A 19923-nucleotide genomic window follows, 5' to 3' on the forward strand; every position below is an offset into this window, starting at 1 on the left:
GTTGTGGGATTGCCTCTTCTAACCCTTTCAGTTGAATTTGATCAAATTTCTTGCCCTTGCCACTGAGCCCCCCCCCCCCCTCCCTATTTAGTATGAGATTTAAACGTTACACACGTTTATGTAATTTTTCATTTCATTCATTAAAAAGATGTACATTGTTGCTAATGTTAAATTTTGCGATTATTAACCAAAAAATTAAAAAGAGACATTAAAATATACTCACTCCCCCCTTTCGATGATGGGTCGCATTCTGGGTCAAATAAACCGACGGCACAGTACTCCCATTTCTTCTCCGGATCAGTGGTATAGCACCACGCGGTTCCCATTTCATTGGGGTTTCGGCAATGGTTGTGATCACCTTCGTGATGATGTTCTTGCTGATGCGGAGTGTGAGATGCCCAATTTTGGCAGATGCGACCAGACAGCGTCCGGGACAAGTTCCCCGTGTAGTTGTGCCCATGAAGATCAAGCTTACATGGGGGAATATCTTCTAAGAAAAAAATAAAACCAGTCTTTATTTTTGTGGAATTTTCCCCAAATGTGGTAATTACTTTAAAAAATAAAGTTCACGTCCAATTTGGTACGCTTCTTCAGTTCGCCTGAACTGGCGGGAAATCGTCGTTGTCGCTTGGTGACGACGCGCAATCGATGTTATTCCCGACCTTTCGTTTGAGGACGCGGACGCTTATTTACAACGGTAGTTGACTTTGGAAGGGACTTTTTGGGCCCGTCATCATGGTCGTAAAACTCAGTCCTGCAATGCAAATTGTGTGACATGAGATTTTTTTTTTCGTTTCGCATCTGCGACGGAAACATTCAATATGCGTTTCGTGTGCAAAATTCTGGTTGCTACTATGGTAACAGCGATTTATCCGATTGAGGACGACTTTCCAAAGCCACATTTGACTCCTCCTAGAGCTCGAGAGGCCGCCCGGGGGGCCCACTTCCATTGATGAGTGGATACCAGTAGCGACCACCCGTAAAAGGGGACAGAGTGGGCAGGTACGTTACGTATATAGGCCTATGTAACGTTATAAGGGTGTCAAAAATAAAATGCTGAAATAAGGGATATATATTCAATACTTGTAGGGTTTCACAAGCCAAATACTTGTTAAGAGATGCATTTTCATAATCTGGAAAAGAATTGCTTCCCTTGTTTAGCATGTTTAGGAGTCTTTTAGGGTACTTTTCGAAACCCCATGGTCGTGCCTGGTATCCACTCATCAATGGAAGTGGTCCCCCCGGAATTTGAATCTAATCCCCATTTCTGGGGAATGTAAAACATAATGCCCCTCACATCGTGTGCGAGAGGCATATCGTTTGTGTATAAGGAGTAAACAAAAGAAACAAAGAAACAAAAGAAACAAAAGGAAACGAGTTCAAAGGTATCGCATATGATGTGTACATATCAACGCATGCGAAATGTTCGGCTGGAGAGGTTGATCTTATCCATGAAATCAATTGCCAGTGATCCACCAATAATCCACATTAAATGTAATATCGATTCGATGGACTGTAATGTTCTATATTTAAGCCTTCATTCAGTAAGTTTTTCCTCACTCAATATGTTCTCGATTTGTTTGAAAAACCACTTTATTCTCCATGTCATAAATGTATTTTAGGTCCTGCATTTTGAATATCTCCAGCCATCAGTCGTAATATACATGCATGTATGCGCTACGGGTGTCGCGGAAAGGGATTTTGCACACGAAAAGCAGATTTGTAGGGCCTGTAACCCCCCTGTTACACAAAGCTTAGCATTGATCGTAGAGCAGTTTTCTACGTTTGATTCTATTGACTGTAATGCACAATCAATCTTAAAAATCAAGTGTATGATTAAGCGTTAACTTTTGTGTTAGGGGACCCTAATACTAGCGTCCGTGATGATTGCGAAAGGTCCCAATTGTCATTGCGACGTCGAGGAATTTTTCAGAGGATGAATTTTGCCACTTTACATGGAAATGTATTTTGTGCCCAATGAAAAAGAAATATCTGTGTGTGCTTTTTTTCTATTTGATAATTATAAAACCTATTCCAAAGAATGGGATGGACTAAAAGATACGGAACACAATCTATCCTGTACCTTCCAAATTCCTTAAATTTGTAAGATTAATTCTCAATGAGCCATTTTGAAGACAAAAAATCGTTGACTGAGGGCGCTAGATTATGTCTGATTATCTAAAATCTAAATTATCTAACATTAGGCATATTGACCATTTTCTCAAGCTAAATACAGGCTTTACAGTTTCCATTTATTGTTTTGATTCTTTATTGTTGTGTCATATTTTTCTTTAAAACGCTTTATAAATCCTACTGGTCTACGAATGACCCCCATTCGTTATTTTGTGCAATAATTTGTATTGGGGTATTACTATAAGATCAAGATGGTAAGGATTCTATGCTATTCTTCTTCTTATCGTTATTATAATCAAGATCACTGCTGCTACTGCTATCATTTTCAAATGTAAAAATAAAATTTTACAGGGAACTAACGAATGAAAGAGACTTGGAAGTTACTTAGTTTGGGAAGGTTGCCACGAAACTCACTTTACATTACTTTACTTATTTTGGGAAGATTGGCATGTAACTTACCTTACATTACTTTACTTAGTTTGGGAAGATTGCCATGTAACTCACCTTACATTACTTTACTTAGTTTGGGAAGATTGCCATGTAACTCACCTTACATTACTTTACTTAGTTTGGGAAGATTGCCATGTAACTCACCTTACATTACTTTACTTAGTTTGGGAAGATTGCCATGTAACTCACCTTACATTACTTTACTTAGTTTGGGAAGATTGACATGTAACTCACATTCCATTACTTTACTTAGTTTGGGAAGATTGCCATGTAACTCACCTTCCATTACTTTACTTAGTTTGGGAAGATTGCCATGTAACTTACCTTACATTACTTTACTTAGTTCGGGAAGATTGCCATGTAACTCACCTTACATTACTGTACTTAGTTTGGGAAGATTGCCATGGAACTCACCTTACATTACCTTACTTAGTTTGGGAAGATTGCCATGTAACTCACCTTACATTACTTTACTTAGTTTGGGAAGATTGCCATGTAACTCACCTTCCATTACTTTACTTAGTTTGGGAAGATTGCCATGTAACTCACCTTACATTACTTTACTTAGTTTGGGAAGATTGCCATGTAACTCACCTTACATTACTTTACTTAGTTTGGGAAGATTGCCATGTAACTCACCTTACATTACTTTACTTAGTTTGGGAAGATTGCCATGTAACTCACCTTCCATTACTTTACTTAGTTTGGGAAGATTGCCATGTAACTTACCTTACATTACTTTACTTAGTTTGGGAAGATTGCCATGTAACTTACCTTACATTACTTTACTAAGTTTGGGAAGATTGCCATGTAACTCACCTTACATTACTTTACTTAGTTTGGGAAGATTGCCATGTAACTCACCTTCCATTACTTTACTTAGTTTGGGAAGATTGCCATGTAACTTACCTTACATTACTTTACTTAGTTTGGGAAGATTGCCATGTAACTCACCTTACATTACTTTACTTAGTTTGGGAAGATTGCCATGTAACTCACCTTACATTACTTTACTTAGTTTGGGAAGATTGCCATGTAACTCACCTTACATTACTTTACTTAGTTTGGGAAGATTGCCATGTAACTCACCTTACATTACTTTACTTAGTTTGGGAAGATTGCCTTGTAACTCACCTTACAATACTTTACTTAGTTTGGGAAGATTGCCATGTAACTCACCTTACATTACTTTACTTAGTTTGGGAAGATTGCCATGTAACACACCTTACATTACTTAGTTTGGGAAGATTGCCATGTAACTCACTTTACATTACCATTACTTATAATGTAATAAAGGCCTACAGGCTTTTAAGGTTCGAAATGAATTATCTTCAGATGAAATGAACAAAAAGTAAAACAAATTACTAAGCATCTATAAAACAACTAAATCACACGTATGGTGATAGTGATATTTGACCCTACCTGGGGCTAATGTAGTTATTCCTGGGGGGTGTTTCACAAAGATTTAAGTATGACTTAGGTCGCACTTAAATGTCGACGCGTACATTATATGCAACGCGCAATCTGATTGATCAATACGCAGTAGTGCGCGTCCTCTTGGCATGACCTGACCAATGCTGTCATGCCTTTTATACTGCACGCAACATGACATTTAAGTGCGATTCTAAGACATACTTAAATCTTTGTGAAACACCCCCCCGGTGTGGTTACAGATGTACTTTTGGTTAATCCTGATGCATTGCCCGATGTTACTCCTTGATCTAGCGTTGTCTTCATCCTCGTTTCTGCTGTAATTTCAAGGGTGGTTCCAGCCCCAGTCGTTGTTCCCGATGTTGTCATTCCTGACGTTTCTGCTGATATTTAAGAGGTTGTTTTGAAAATTTATTAAGCATGATTAGTCAGTTGCCCATTCAACCGCGATTGAGCAATTATTGTTTTTATTCAGAGTGCATTTATAAACTTGTTTTGTTTTCTTCAAAACATTCCCTTAGAGGCATTTGTATCAATATCCTTGAGCCACCATTTACAGTACACATTTTTGCTTTTGAAACTTTGAAACTTGACCCCGTGTGAAATATGCTCTAAACGGTGTCACCGAAATTATACGAAATCTCAAAACGTCATGTAGCTTTCTTATTCCTTGTCTGATTTTGAAGAAATGTTTATTTTATTTGTCTGATTTTACCTTGTTTGTTCCAATCATACTATTGTTTTTGCCTGGAGTACACTCTCACCTTTACTCTCGGTTATGCTATCGGATGAAAGCTATGTTAATCATTTTCTGTTATTTTCTGTTGAAATGAATGAATTCAACTTTGAATGTACTTGCCTTCACTTGGAGACGAATGGTGACAAGTCCTGCCATCCACGGTCTCCTCACACCAGCCGTGCGTACAGGGGTTTCTTATGCAGTCTGAAAATGTATTATACACGTTCTTTGAATTAATTCTATATAATACTCTAAAAAAAACCGAAGAGCTAATTTAGCTCTTAAAGAGGCTATATAACTTCGGAGTGCTGATTTGTCTAGTTCAAATTTCAACGAGAAAAATCAGCAAGTGCAGTCCCTAAACAAGATCTTTAAGAGCTAAATTAGCTCTTCGTAGCTCTTTGTTTTTTAAAGTGAACCTTGCAGTTTTATACTAGATGAAACCGTATTTTTCATACAGCCGTATACACTTAAAAGGCTCATAATTACTAATTTTACAAAGATAAAGTAGACATGTCTATCTTAAAACCATTTAGCTTTGGACTCCCCCCCCCCCCATCATGCGTTTATCACGGGTCCATGTCATTTTCTCTGCTGTAAATTTCACACATTAATGGAATTACCAACTTCATCCCTGGATTTAAAGGGATGGTCCAGGCTGAAAATATTTAGATCTTAATAAATAGAGAAGAATCCACTGAGCAAAATGCCGAAAAATTTCATCAAAATATGATAACAAATAATAAAGATATTGTCGGGTGTGAAATGTCGAGACTGACGTCATAAGCGATGATTTCGAAGCGAAATACAAGTTTGGCCAGTGAGGGCGTTGTCAAAGCGTGCTGCTAAAAATTCTGAGTTTGGAGTTGATTTGTTGCCCGACGATGCCATTGATTTTGGTTAAAAATTGCATACAAGCCCAATGATGTGAGTACACGAGCATTTAATCTTGAAGTTAAATAGTTTAATTATCTATAAAATGCTCGTGTTTAATCTTGGAATCTTAAATATAATCATAATCTTGGAATGTCGAAACAGATTGTTTTGGGTACAAGATCTTACCTAAGTGCAAGCCCTTCACAAGACGAGGATTACTAAGTGTCGTCTCATCCGGTTCGGATGGACTCTAAATGGACCGCTCAGAGAGAGAGGAGCTCGAAGTAATGCAAGAATCCATGTATCTTCAAACTATGTCTCTGATCAATTTGGACTGGAACTAGAAGATCAAGTCAAGAGTTTTTGGAAACTTGAGGGAATGGAGTATCTCCACGATGATAGCAGAGGCATGTCTGTGAACGATCAGATGGTACTCGAGCTCTGGAAGGAAGGGATATCCATGGACATGGGTCATTACCAATTGCCTATTCCCTTTCGGGATGAGAATTTGCAGTTGCCTGAGAATCTTTTCTTGGCAGAACGACGCCTTGAGTCACTGAGAAAGAAACTGAAGAGAGACGATTACCTACTCAGCAAGTATAAGGAAGGAATGTCCAGCCTTCTTGAGAAGGGGTATGCTGAGAAGGTGGATACCACTGTAAGAGCTCAGACTGAGGAAAAGCAGAATGTATGGTACCTTCCTCACCATCCTGTGGTCAACCCCAAGAAGCCGGGTAAGGTACGGATTGTCTATGATTGTGCTGCGAAGTCAAACCAGGTATCACTGAATGACGTTGTGCACCAAGGCCCAGATCTGACAAACAAGTTGACAGGGGTACTGTTAAGGTTTAGAAAGGATCCAATTGCCTTAACAGCTGACATTGAGGCAATGTTCCATCAGGTTCGAGTTCCCCCTTCTGAGAGAGACGTTCTACGATTCCTGTGGTGGCCGTCAGGAGATATGTCAGTAGAGCCACATGTATACCGCATGTGCGTACATTTGTTTGGAGGGACATGGAGTCCTAGTGCCTGCAGTTTTGCCCTTCGTCAGACGGCGATTGACAATCAACAAGACTTTGGGCCCGAAACGATAGAGACTGTTCTTCAACATTTTTATGTTGACGATTGCCTTGTATCGACAGAGACTGAGGAGAGAGCTATTAAGTTAGCAGTTGAACTTCGAGAACTACTTAGCAGAGGGGGATTCAATCTCACTAAGTGGATGAGTAATAGCCCAGCTGTTGTTGAGTCTATACCAGTAGATGAGAGGGCTAAGGAGTTGTGTGGAGTGGATTTAAATTATGATGCTCTCCCAATTGATCGTGCTCTAGGCATAACTTGGAATGTCGAAACAGATTGTTTTGGGTACAAGATCTTACCTAAGTGCAAGCCCTTCACAAGACGAGGATTACTAAGTGTCGTCTCATCAACTTACGATCCATTGGGATTTGCAAGTCCATTTCTAGTAAGAGGAAAACTAATTCTGCAAGAACTTTGTCGGAAAGAGTTAGCCTGGGATGATCCAATTCCTGTAGTCGACAAAGAGAAGTGGCTTATCTGGCTCAATGAATTAGCAGACATAGAACAGTTCACAGTAAACAGGTGCATTAGACCCCATGGATTTGCAGATCCAGTCAAGTATGATTTGCATCATTTCTCTGATGCATCTGAAGGAGCATATGGGGCAGCATCTTATCTGATATCTAAGACTGGAAATAATCAGATGCACAGTGAGCTCTTGATGGCAAAATCTCATCTTGCTCCAATCAAGAAGTCAACAATCCCACGTCTTGAGCTGTCTGCTGCAGCAATAAGTGTGAAGCTAGATGCCTTTCTTAGACGAGAACTTAATGTACCAGTGGATAGTTCTCACTTCTGGACGGACAGTACCATTGTCTTAGGGTACATCGGAAACAAAGAGAAACGATTCCGGACCTTTGTTGCCAATAGAGTAGCAGCAATTAGGAGCTACTCTAATCCAGAGCAATGGCACTTTGTGGACTCCAAATCTAATCCAGCCGATGATGTGTCAAGGGGACTGTCAGCGAAGGATCTTCTAGCTAGTGAGAGATGGGTACATGGTCCTGATTTCTTAGTGCAAGGGAAGGAGAACTGGCCCACAAGTCCAATAGAAGCGGGAAACCTGTTAGACAATGATCCAGAGGTCAAATTGGTCAAAGATGCCAGTACCTTCGGCACAGCAGTAGATGAACGATGACTCATGGATAGAATGATTGCCCACTACTCATCATGGTACAGGCTAAAGAGGGCAGTCTGTTGGGTGATCAAGTTTCTGAAGTGGCTTAAAGCTAAGGGAAAGCTTCCCAAACCTGACAAGGGAGGTGAATCCAGTAGGATAACACTAGATGAGATGAACTATGCAGAGCAGAAAATCCTGCAGTATGAACAGTCACGTTTCTTCGAGGAAGAAATTGATCTACTAACTGCTCAAGATAGTGTAAAGAAATCTAGCAGCATCTACAAGCTAGATCCAAAATTGGTAGGATGCCTGATCCGGGTTGGAGGAAGGTTGAGCAGGTCTGCGTTGCCATTGGAAGCAAAGCATCCTATCGTGCTTCCCAAGGAAAGCCCTGTGTCTCTATTGATATTGAGAGAGATACATGAGAAATGTGGACACAGTGGAAGAAACTACATTCTGTCGACACTACGTGAGAAGTACTGGTTGCCTGGTGCAGGAGCTAAAATCAGAAGGATGATAGGGAAATGTGTGTCTTGCAGACGGCAAAGAGCAAAGGTTCTACAGCAAAAAATGGCTGATCTGCCCAAGGACAGAGTGACGCCTGATGACCCACCATTTTCTAAAGTAGGCATGGACTTCTTTGGGCCTATTGAAGTTAAAAGAGGAAGGAGTATGGTCAAGCGTTACGGAGTGATTTTCACATGCCTAGCCATTCGAGCTGTTCATATTGAAATGGCTTCATCTTTGGACACTGATTCATGTATTGATGCAATACGACGCTTTATAGCTCGAAGAGGCAATGTGAGAGAGATAAGATCAGATAATGGAACCAATCTCGTTGGTGCTGAAAGGGAACTAAGACGAGAGATAGAAGGGTGGAATCAAGCCAAGCTAGATGAAGAGCTACTCCAGAGAAACATTAAGTGGTCATTCAATCCACCTGGAGCGTCACACTTTGGTGGAATCTGGGAGAGACAAATTGGCACAGTGAGGAAATTGATCCTTGCCTTGATGAAGCAGCAAACACTATCAGATGAAAGTTTGAGTACACTACTCTGTGAAGTCGAAAGTATCATCAACAACAGGCCTATTACCAAACTTTCTGATGACGCGAATGATGTAGAAGCCTTGACGCCAAATCACCTGCTTCTGCTCAATAGAAGACCTCAACTTCCTCCAGCATTGACTGATAAGACTGACATGTATGTGAAAAGAAGGTGGCGTCATGTGCAATACATGGCAGACCTTTTTTGGCGACGCTGGCTGAAGGAGTATTTGCCACAACTGCAGGAGAGGGAAAAATGGGTGTCATCGCATCGCAATGTGAAAGTTGGTGACCTTGTGCTGGTTGTGGACCAGAATCTGCCGCGTAATCTGTGGCTGTTGGGTAGAGTGCTCAAAACCATGCCCGACAGAGAAGGTCTTGTCCGTAGCGCAGAGATCAAAACGAGGAATAGTGTTCTTGTTAGGCCAATCGCAAAGCTGTGTTTAATTTTAGAAGCAGATGTGTGAAATTCTTTGGATAAACAAAACAAAACACAGCTTCATATTTCAGTGCTAGGAAGTTACCAATTATTGTTCTATTCTATTTGTGATAGAATACATACCAAAAAATACCCTTTTTGTGCAAAGCCATTTTGATTATGTTTAGTTTTACAACAAATATTTGTGATAAAATAACATTCAACCCACTTGTGAGACCCTATCGCGTTGTGAGTTACAAAAGCAAAGGGAACAGAGGATGTGTCGCGTTGAGATAAACATAGTCGCGTGCTACAAGATGAACACAATTGCCTTCTAATACAACATGAACATAGTCGCGATTTAAGACAATATGAATATATTCGTGTACGAAGAAGAGACAAGCAAGTTGGACAATTTTGTTAAAGGACTTATCGAATATCGATGCAAGCGATTGAGATAAATTTAATATCCAAGATGGACGCTTTCGAGCCAGTGATGCACTGCATTTGAAGAAGGACATTTAAGAACATTTAATATTTCATATTGAATGAGTATATGTTGGTTGACTATGGTATTGGTTTTGTTTTTATAAGACCTTTATCTCAAAAAAAAAAAAAAAAAATTAATACAGTTTACCAAAATCCCAAGGTTATTGGCAAAAGGATGCCTTTTTTGGTTCATGTAGTATCTATTTTGAGTGCATAAGTTTTGGAAAATATTACAATATCCAAAGTTAAACATGTGAAAGAATGTGTAGTGAAGGAAAACTTTTTCAATATTTTTCTGAACTTTGAGTGTTTTCTTTAACATTTTATAAGGCAATTGTTGAAAATGCTTTTTATTTTTTAACTAGAGAAATTAGTAAAATTAAACAGAATTTGCTTGATAAACGATTAAGTACCATTAAAGAATATGGGAAAATTGAAATGGAACAAGTGTAACAAGAGTTGTATGAGGTACTAATAATGGAGTTGTTATCTATATTTTACTTCCTGGTCAATGAGATTATTCATGCATATGGAAATTGCTTGGTTGCCATGGTTAAACTTTGTTAAATTGTTTGACACTGGTTTAATAACAAGGTCATTCGTGAATATAAGTTGTCACATAGAAGTTAAACATTTGGATTTAGGGTTATCATATTTATTGAAGAGTTTGCTATACCATTTTTTAAAATTTGGTGATGTTTTTCTAAAGTGTTAATTGGTGTTTGATGTGTCAAACTGAACAAACTTAAACGAAGTTATTGTGATGTAATATTTCATTATAGATATCTTGAGAGTTTATTACATATTACTACAGAGTAGACGTTCTTACCTGCACTGAGGCTTTATGAACCTTTGTTCCAATTGAAAATGCTTTTATAATTAATAAGACTATATTGAAGGTTTACAGATTGTATGAGAATTTACCATACAGTTCCAGAAGTATTATGCTGAAATGATTATTTTTCTTTATGCAGATGAGATCTGATTTATTTGTAGCAACATTAGTATACAATTCAGCTTAAGTGAACTTAAGGAGTTAATAAGTAGTGGTACATATATGTTTTGTAATTTCGGTTAAATGCTCAGTAAAGCTTCGCATTTAAAGGGGCCGGAATGACGGGTGTGAAATGTCGAGACTGACGTCATAAGCGATGATTTCGAAGCGAAATACAAGTTTGGCCAGTGAGGGCGTTGTCAAAGCGTGCTGCTAAAAATTCTGAGTTTGGAGTTGATTTGTTGCCCGACGATGCCATTGATTTTGGTTAAAAATTGCATACAAGCCCAATGATGTGAGTACACGAGCATTTAATCTTGAAGTTAAATAGTTTAATTATCTATACAACTGATTCAATTGTAATTTCATGGGATTTAAGTATGATTATTTGAAGTGCCAAATTACTGTATCGTGAGTTTCAATATGTGAATGAAAGTGTATGTGAAAGTGCACGCTATATGTGTTACATAATGGATAGTGAATCGGGTACGTGGGCACTTACATGTACGTTAATGTGTCGTAGGGTGCGCTATTCCTTATTGTATGACAACAACAAGTACTTGTAGGGTTTTTTAATTACAAGAAAATGTGACTATGAGTTCTTTGTTTACAGTTAATATACATGTATTCAGGGCTATGACTAAAACAAAGGCCTGTATAAGTTTGGAGTACATTTATGGTAATTAGTGTAGTTCATGTGAGACAAAAGGGGAAATGTCAGACAAGGTTGAGATATTTCAAAGCTGGTAGCTAGAGGCTTATGAGAATGCCTTGAGTATAGGTTGACTTAATCGAAGAAGGTTGTGAGAATACAGCTGATGTAAGCGTAGGCTATATTGAAAGAATGACACTTGATACAACAAAATATTAGTATTTCAAGCAAGATAGATATTTATTGCATGATGATATTTAATTGCATATAAAAGGAAAAGAAATTATTCATGATTCATGTGAGAAAATCTATCTGTTACAAGACATGTTGACTTAACAAGTGTTTATTGTTTATATTAAATTGCAGACTGAACCTACACAGTTGCACGGTACTGTACATGGACTTGGCTAGTTCTGTCGTCGATGGTGTCAGGGGTTGTACGTCACATTCAAGTTCAGTATCAGCTTGAAGGTTATAGAAGATAACGCAGTCACCATGAGTGAGGTCCAGCCGGATGATTCGGTGAGCCAAGCAGGGCAAGGCTCCGCCACAACTACCAGTAGTTCATCCAAGGTGAAAGCTATGGCAAAGAAAGCAGCCCTTTTGGCTGAAATGGAGGCTCTTAGACTTAGACAAGAGTTGGAACTTGAAGAGCTTAAGCTTAAGCAAAGGAAAGATGACTTGGAAATACAGACAAGGCTTAAGGTGATGGAGGCTGAAGGACGAGTTTACAGTCAGTTCGAGAATGGCTCTAAGATTAGCAGTCATGTGATAGCCTTCAAGACTCAGTCTGCTGATTCGGACAAATGTAAAGCCACTCAGGCTAAGAGTGATGTCGCCAAGGATGTTGGTGGAGATGAAAGCACGTTGCCTTATAAGCTTGAACAGTCTCCTAAGATGATGAATGATCCTGTTGGGATGACAGCTTCTACGCCCAAGGAGACATCTCCATCAAAGAGTCAGCTTGACATGGAGATACTAAGACACTTGCAGATGGGTCAAGCAAGCCAGCAGCAGCTTCTAGCATCCATCAACTCACCCAATGCTGAATTGATGAAGTTTAATGGTGATCCACTGAAGTATTATGAGTTTGTACAGTCATTCGACTGTATGATAGGCGATACCTTGTTGTCGAGCAGCGGTAAGCTAATGAGGCTGTACAGTTGTTGCGAGGGCGCAGCAAGGAAGGTTATACAGTGCTGTATGATGATGGTACCAGACCAAGGTTATGTCCGGGCTAGAGAACTTCTGGATGAGAGGTTTGGAGATAGTTTTAAGATAGGAGAAGCCTGGCTGAGGCGAGTGACAGAAGGCCCAATAATTACAAGTAACTGTAAGCAGTTGAGAGAGTTCGCTGATGAATTGCAGTCGTGCACTGAGACACTAAGAGTGCTAGGTATTATTCAAGAGATGAGTTCTCAGAGAGAGCTGCTGAAGGTAATCGAGAGGCTACCCTATGCCTTGAGGACTAGGTGGGTAAGAGAAGTGAAACATATAAGAGACTTGGGAAGACCACCAAACATTTGTGATGTTGTTGCATATGTTAAGAATGCTGCAGATGAGATGAGTGATCCTGTCTATGGAACATTGCTTCAAGGATCGAAGGAAGGTCGTAACTTCAAAGCCAAAGAAAAGTCTTCTTCATCCTTTCATCGCCAGCAAGCTCCAAAGTCTAACTTCTCAACTTCTCTCAGCTCATCAAAATGTATGATCTGTGGTGATAATCATGGATTGTTCAGCTGCCCACAGTTTAAGACAATGAATCCTGAGCAACGATTTCAATATGCTCGAGACCAGAGGTTGTGTTTCAACTGTCTTCAGCCAGGGCACATGTCATCCAAGTGCTCATTGAACCGGACCTGTTCTGTCAAGGGCTGTAAGATGAAGCACACCAAGTTTCTTCATACTGGGAAGCAGCTGGTATCTAGTGAAGGAAGGTCTAGAGAAGGCAAGAATTCTTCCAAGAAGACAGAGAAAGATAGTTCTCATTCAGCAACTCAAACAGAAGACTGTGTGCCTGGTGAATCTTTGTCATCACATACAAGCAGTGAAGTCAGAGGGGCCGGAGGATTTCGAGTGGCTCTTCCTATTGTGCCTGTCAAGGTACGAGCTACAGATGGAGACATAATCGTAGAGACATTTGCACTCCTGGACTCTGGCTCGACCACTTCCTTTTGTCTGAAGGAGTTACAAGAGGTGCTTCAAGCTAAAGGCAGAAGTAAGATTCTATCTGTATCTACCCTACAGAACAGAAACAGCCAGATGAGATGTGATGCAGTGAATCTGAAAGTCATGGGATATGCTTCGGATACAGAGTTAGACGTGAGGGTATTTACTCGTCCTGACTTGAACATTAGCATCTCTAATATGGCGACAGAGGCCGACATATCCAATAGTTCACACTTGAAGGATCTTGCCTTTCCAGAGATAAGTAAAAGCCAGGTCACAATGATAATTGGGCAAGATGTACCTCAGGCGTTGATGCCGCTTGAAGTCAGAGCAGGTAAGCCTGGTGAGGTTTACGCAGTTCGAACCATTCTGGGATGGACTTGGCTAGTTCTGTCGTCGATGGTGTCAGGGGTTGTACGTCACAGATATTGAAGTTTAACGTTTAGCAATATTTTGTGAAAACAGTCGTCTTGAATATTCATTAGATGGGCTGATGATGTCACATCTCCACTTTCTGTTTTCTTATGTTATTACATAAAATCATATTTTTTTTCATTATTTCATACTGGTGTGAATAATATGTCTCACTTACAATGAATCAGTTGCAGCAATAAATATCTAATGCACTAAATCAGTTATCAATACAATTTTTGTAGTTCTTGTAGGAAAAAAATGAATAAACCTAATTTCATATCATAAAATACAAAAGAACAAGTGGAGATGTGACATCATCAGCCCACCTAATGAATATTCATGACGACTGTTTTCACAAAATATTGCTAAACTTTAGAATTAAATAACTCTGTTATTTTTCATCCGTTTTTGATGAAATTTTCGGCATTTTGCTCAGTGAATTCTACTCTATTTATTGATTTACACATATTTTCAGCCTGGACCATCCATTTAACTTTAACACTACACCCTATCCTAAAGCTAACCTAAAAACCTATTGAAACCCTAACCCTACATGTTAGACAAAATTAAGCCCGGAGCAATAGACACAGAGCAAATGTCGTGACACCTTTATGACTATTTCATGAGAAGATTGTATTAATGTGTCGCCCTAAAAAGTTATATTGTAGAAGATATTAACTGAAAGTGCGTTTGAAAATAAATATTGTCGGACATTCCATGATGGAAAATTCAATTTGATCGTCATAATCGTCTGCCCAATCAAAAAAAAAATATTTGCGTTTTTAATACCTTTTACCTTTTATGTAAAAACTCTTCCATTTCATGGAGTGTGCTGGAAAATTCAGTAAATAATCATTTTCTTTAGCTTTTCAATATCCAATCACTAGATTTTTAAGATATAAGTGCTTTAAAATTCAAATTTTGTTTAAGAAAATACAAAACAATGCCACTGCAATTTGAATTTTAGAAGAAAAAAACACCAACTAAAGACACAAAAATTGATTGCCACAGTTTAATACATTCGAGTCTCATTCTCTTTATAGATCCTTTACCATAACTTTAGCAGGGATTTAAGCACAGAATGTATTTTCTTATTATCAATACTGGAATTGATCGAGTGGTAGCAAAATCACTGCACGAGAAGTACAAAAAGGAACGACAAAGCCGGGAGAGAAACAAAGACGAGTGCCTTTAGTTCTTCTCCTAATTTCATAGTCATTTCTTCCGGAGACTGAGCGGAATGGTACTTGACAGTTATTGATCCTAGGCAAAAATATGATATATATGATATGATATGATGATGGAGCGTTGTGGCCCAGTGGATAAGTCTTCTGACTTTGAAACAGAGGGTCGTGGGTTCGAATCCCAGCCATGGCGTAATTTTCTTCAGCAAGAAATTTATCCACATTGTGCTGCACTCGACCCAGGTGAGGTGAATGGGTACCCGGCAGGATTAATTCCTTGAATGCATGAGCGCTGAGAGGCAGCTCGAGCTAAAGCTGGGGTAATAATATAGGTTTTCCCGTCCAATTTCATTAGAGTTGCAATTAAATTAATGAAAGGACGTTCAAATTCGAAATATTTCGCCCACCCTCTGCACACATAGTTCATTTTCATTCATTTAGCATTTAATTCCGTTCTATATCATTCCTTTGAATTTTGTAGAAATTCAATTCAGAGAGAAGCTCGTTCAAATTAATGGCCCTAAGGTGTCATTTAATTTCGCCTGAAACACCATTTTCAATTTCATTTATTGGCACACATATCTGCACTTTAAACTTCCAAATTCTGATAAAGTTTCTGTATTCATTTTTTTTTCAAACTTTACCCTATATTTCTATTTTTTGCTGATCTTTTCAGTTAGAATCATTTTAATCCATTATGTTTGATAAAGAGGTAATTCACGTAACACTTACATGATATTGTTGTAAACGCTTATTCTTTTAGTGATTGATGAGTGGGTGCAGGGGCGGATCCAGGATTTCCCCCAAAGGGGGCACATTTTCCGGAGGAATTTGACGAGTAAAAAAAAGGTTGTTAACTAAAGAATAAGGGTATTTCGTCCACGAAAAAAAAATTGTGCCTCTAAAAAGGGGGGGGGGGAGGCACGAGTCGGCTGTGCCCTCCCCCGGATCCGCCATTGAGTGGTATGCCAATGGTAGGTATTTTTTCTTCATCATCTTGTTCTTTTGTATTTTACATAATTTAAATCGTTTTGGGGAAGGGATGGGTATCATGGAATTGACCACAGTCTCGAGTTATGAAAGTGGAACAAAAACGAGTTGTTCCGATGATGGTCTGTCAGATGTAAAATTCAGCAAAATTTAGGAGTAAAACCCATTTCCATGATTATTCAAAAGAAGTATAAAAAACAACATTGAAAAACACTGTCCATATCTTGTAAGTGATTGCATATTAATTATTTTGAATTCCCAAACGTTCGCAAGGAAGGTGCCGGTGCGAATTTGAAAACACTACTCAGCTATTTCAATTTGATCGTTCTTTATAAATGTTTAAATGAAATAACTATGAAATCGCGTGCCAGTAGAATTAAATTGAATTAAGTATTTGGCTATTTAAATGCTGATCTTATAGGTCAATCAAATAAGTTGCAAATTGAATTATTACATCATTAAATCGGTTGAAATTTTGACGAAATTGGACGGGAAAACCTATAATAACAACGCGCCTTGGAATAGAATATTTCTAGCTAGATGGCGCCATATAAATGCCTATTATCATTAGTATTATTATTATAAACTTACTATTAGCTATCATGATAAAAAAAGCTGCGACCAAAAATGGAAAATTTGATGAGACAAAAAATAAACTCTTCTTCCGAACTTCGATCGTGACATTATCGTCGTTTCATAAACTTTACGGAGAGAAAAAGACCATTAACCCCGAACAATAATTCACTGAACAAATTTCAAGCAAGATGGGCTTTCTTAAAATTATGATTGCCTGAAAAGGGCCCAAATGTCACGAACTGTTATTGCCTTGACGCCAAATGACTGTTGTTCTTCGTCACTATTCCTATTCCATAATCATCTTTTTTCTTTTGCCAAAATCCCATATATTACACAACATTTGTTGGTCCTGCCCAGGCCCGTCGCTCATCTAAATTCTACCAAATTTGGTAGACATGTTGTGCCCAGATCCCCAAATTGTGCACCTAATATTTCATTATCCAAAATCCCCCATGTGTGACCACACAGGCGCCATTTTGTCTTTGTCAGGCCTATTCGCATACCATGTTATATTCTTTCATATTTCTGTTATTTTTTTTAAACAAGTGCACACCTAGCTACCAAGAATGCGTACAGTATAGCATTTTGATTCATTTGAATGCAGGATAAAGAGCATTGTCGATTTAATGCCTTGCTCAAGGGGCCACGGCCGGGGATCGAACCCCGAACTTTCCATAGCCAGGCACCTTGGACCACTTGACCACTGCACCTCTACCTCCATTTTTTAAATTATTATTACCAGGAATTCTGCACGCCCTTTGACCGGAAGGAATCCCCCATCTGATTTTCCTTCCGGAGCAGCTGCCTTCACTCGCGGAGAAATGAGAATGGATGAGTTTTGGGACGGTGTGTATCATAGCTCCATTGTATAATGTCTTCTTACATTCGTTGAACATTGGTAGGGTGTAGTTAAGGCCTAAACCTTTTGATCTACACGCATTAATTCCGATGAATCCTTCCGATGAGATGAAAAGCCATACATATACTGTGGAAAACGGAAATTTGGGAATGTTATAACTTGAACTCCGTGCAGACAATTAGTGAAAATTGTCCATGTCGCTCTTAACAGTTCTTTTGAACTTCTCCTCCGTCTTTCTATTGAATGGTTCGGGAACAACTTTTGGAGGGGAGAACATTTTTGGGTGCTGAATCAATAGGGCACACCTGATTTCATTGATGAAATCTCTAGGAATAGTCCCCACGCGCGAATAAAGGTACACGTACAGAAGAATGACTGCTATCATCATGATCATGGACCTATTAGGTCCATGCTGCTATTCACTACCGTTTTAGCCAATAGTTGTGACAACACTCATATAATTCGTATATTCTCTTCACGGCCAGGAGTGCTGTGTCTAAGACTGTTTTGCGGCGGAGATCAAGTGTGAGCGGTCGGGGATGAAAAATAAAAGATGGAGGAGTCTGTCTCATAGCTTTAGATAAAAAAAATGAATATAGCCCTTTTTATGAAAAAGATGAATAATCCTATTTTGTCCGCGTCGACTATAAAAACAATCAAGTGTATAATGTACACTGTAAAAACTATGGTGTTAAAACTGACACCAGTTGGTGTTAATAGAGGACCACACCCTGAGGTGTTAAAATCACACCCTATAGATGAAACATAACACACAATTTTGTAAATGTAACAACCAAAGGTGTTGAAATAATACCTGTAGGTGTTAAACTAACACTGTCAATTTAACACCGGTGTAAAATAACTGGTGTGGTCCTCTATGTACACCGATTAACACCACAGTTTTTGGTGTGTATAGAAAAATATCTCAATACATACCCATCGATGCAATGAGTACTGTACCAACTTTGCAAGGCATGTTAGTATTCCTGTGTATCATCTGGAACAAAAATTAAACACAAGAGTGTATTAACATCTTAATACAGCCTACGATTGAAGTTAACAGACAATGTCAGTAAAGGCGGAGCTATTATTTAGATTCTGCCACAGAACAAAAATTAAATGAAAGTTCGCGCAAGCTCTATACAGGTACGACAGAATCTTGCATCTTCAACATGTTCAAGAAAATTAAAAATCCTTGTGAGACTTTCAGTGCGTGACGGAACATAGCCTATACGCATAGGCGGCGGAAGCGGGGGGGGGGGGGGGGGACGTTCCCCCCTAAATTTTTTTTGTGCTTGTCAATTTTTTTCCTGCGTCCCCCTAAATTCACGTGAACCCCCCCTGAAACGTGTGTTGTCCCCCCCCCCCTAAAATTTAGGTTGATGACCTTTTATTTTTTTTATTAATTTTTTTTGCTTGTCAAAAAATTTTTTGGCGCTTGTCCAATTTTTTACATGTGTCCATTCCAAAATTTCAGGTGGACACTCTAAATTTTTTGGCTTCCGCCGCCAATGCCTATACGTGCTGGATCCTCTTAACATATTTCATGACATTATTCCGACATAACAGCATTGTAGAGAAGGTAATAAGGTTCACCCTGTGTTATATGAAGAATGGAAGGAAAAACAGGCAGAAAGATTGAAATGGAAAGACAAGATAGGATGAAAAGAGAAAACTAGAAGTATTCTTTTCTTGAAAGTGAGTGAAGTCCTGAAAAGGAGTGTAAACCAGATGAGATGAGCTGAATATGGCTTTAGTAGCGATGGTTTGAGTAGTAGCAGGCTGAAGTGAAGAGAGGTTACTCAGAGTTTCAGGACTTCAATCAATTTCAAGAAAATAATACTTCTAATTTCTTTTTTCATCCTATCTCGTCTTTCCATTTCAATCTTTCTGCCTGTATTTCCTTCCCTTCTTCATATAGGCCACCGCACACCTTACGACTGTTCGCGATCCGATTTTGGAACAAATCGCATATTGCTCATTTTCTGAAAATGTGAATGGAACATATTTTATTTGCGGTTTAAATTAATTGAACGAATACTAATATAAGATTGCAAGCCTTTATTTCGGAGTTGAGGCCAAATTAGTTTCAAATCGTAGCCAATCGTACGATTGCTATGACGTCATTACGACTGGATATCAAATTCGCTTTTATTCTAAGAAGAATGATAGCATAGTCACAGATTTGAACATAGGTATTCGTACGATGATTTAGCATGCCTTTGATTTAGAACATTACACAGTAAGATATTCTAAGTCTTATTACCCATGGTGAACCGTAAACCTTCTCCACGTTATAAACTC

The 19923-nt window shown here is 38.8% G+C and overlaps 3 protein-coding genes across 3 annotated transcripts; all 3 read left to right on the forward strand.

Moving 5' to 3' along the window:
• Nucleotides 1–6008: 6008 nt before the first annotated feature.
• On the forward strand, nt 6009–7847 carry LOC121421892. The gene has a single exon (XM_041616693.1). It carries the CDS (start codon nt 6009–6011, stop codon nt 7845–7847), a length of 1839 nt encoding a protein of 612 aa, XP_041472627.1.
• Nucleotides 7848–7859: 12 nt separating this feature from the next.
• Nucleotides 7860–9341, forward strand: LOC121421893. Its single transcript, XM_041616694.1, has one exon. It carries the CDS (start codon nt 7860–7862, stop codon nt 9339–9341), a length of 1482 nt encoding a protein of 493 aa, XP_041472628.1.
• Nucleotides 9342–11922: 2581 nt separating this feature from the next.
• Nucleotides 11923–14028, forward strand: LOC121421894. Its single transcript, XM_041616695.1, has one exon. It carries the CDS (start codon nt 11923–11925, stop codon nt 14026–14028), a length of 2106 nt encoding a protein of 701 aa, XP_041472629.1.
• The last annotated feature ends 5895 nt before the right edge of the window (nt 14029–19923 follow it).

This window comes from Lytechinus variegatus, chromosome 9 (genome assembly GCF_018143015.1).
Source record: "Lytechinus variegatus isolate NC3 chromosome 9, Lvar_3.0, whole genome shotgun sequence".
In the NCBI taxonomy this organism is placed as follows: domain Eukaryota; kingdom Metazoa; phylum Echinodermata; class Echinoidea; order Temnopleuroida; family Toxopneustidae; genus Lytechinus; species Lytechinus variegatus.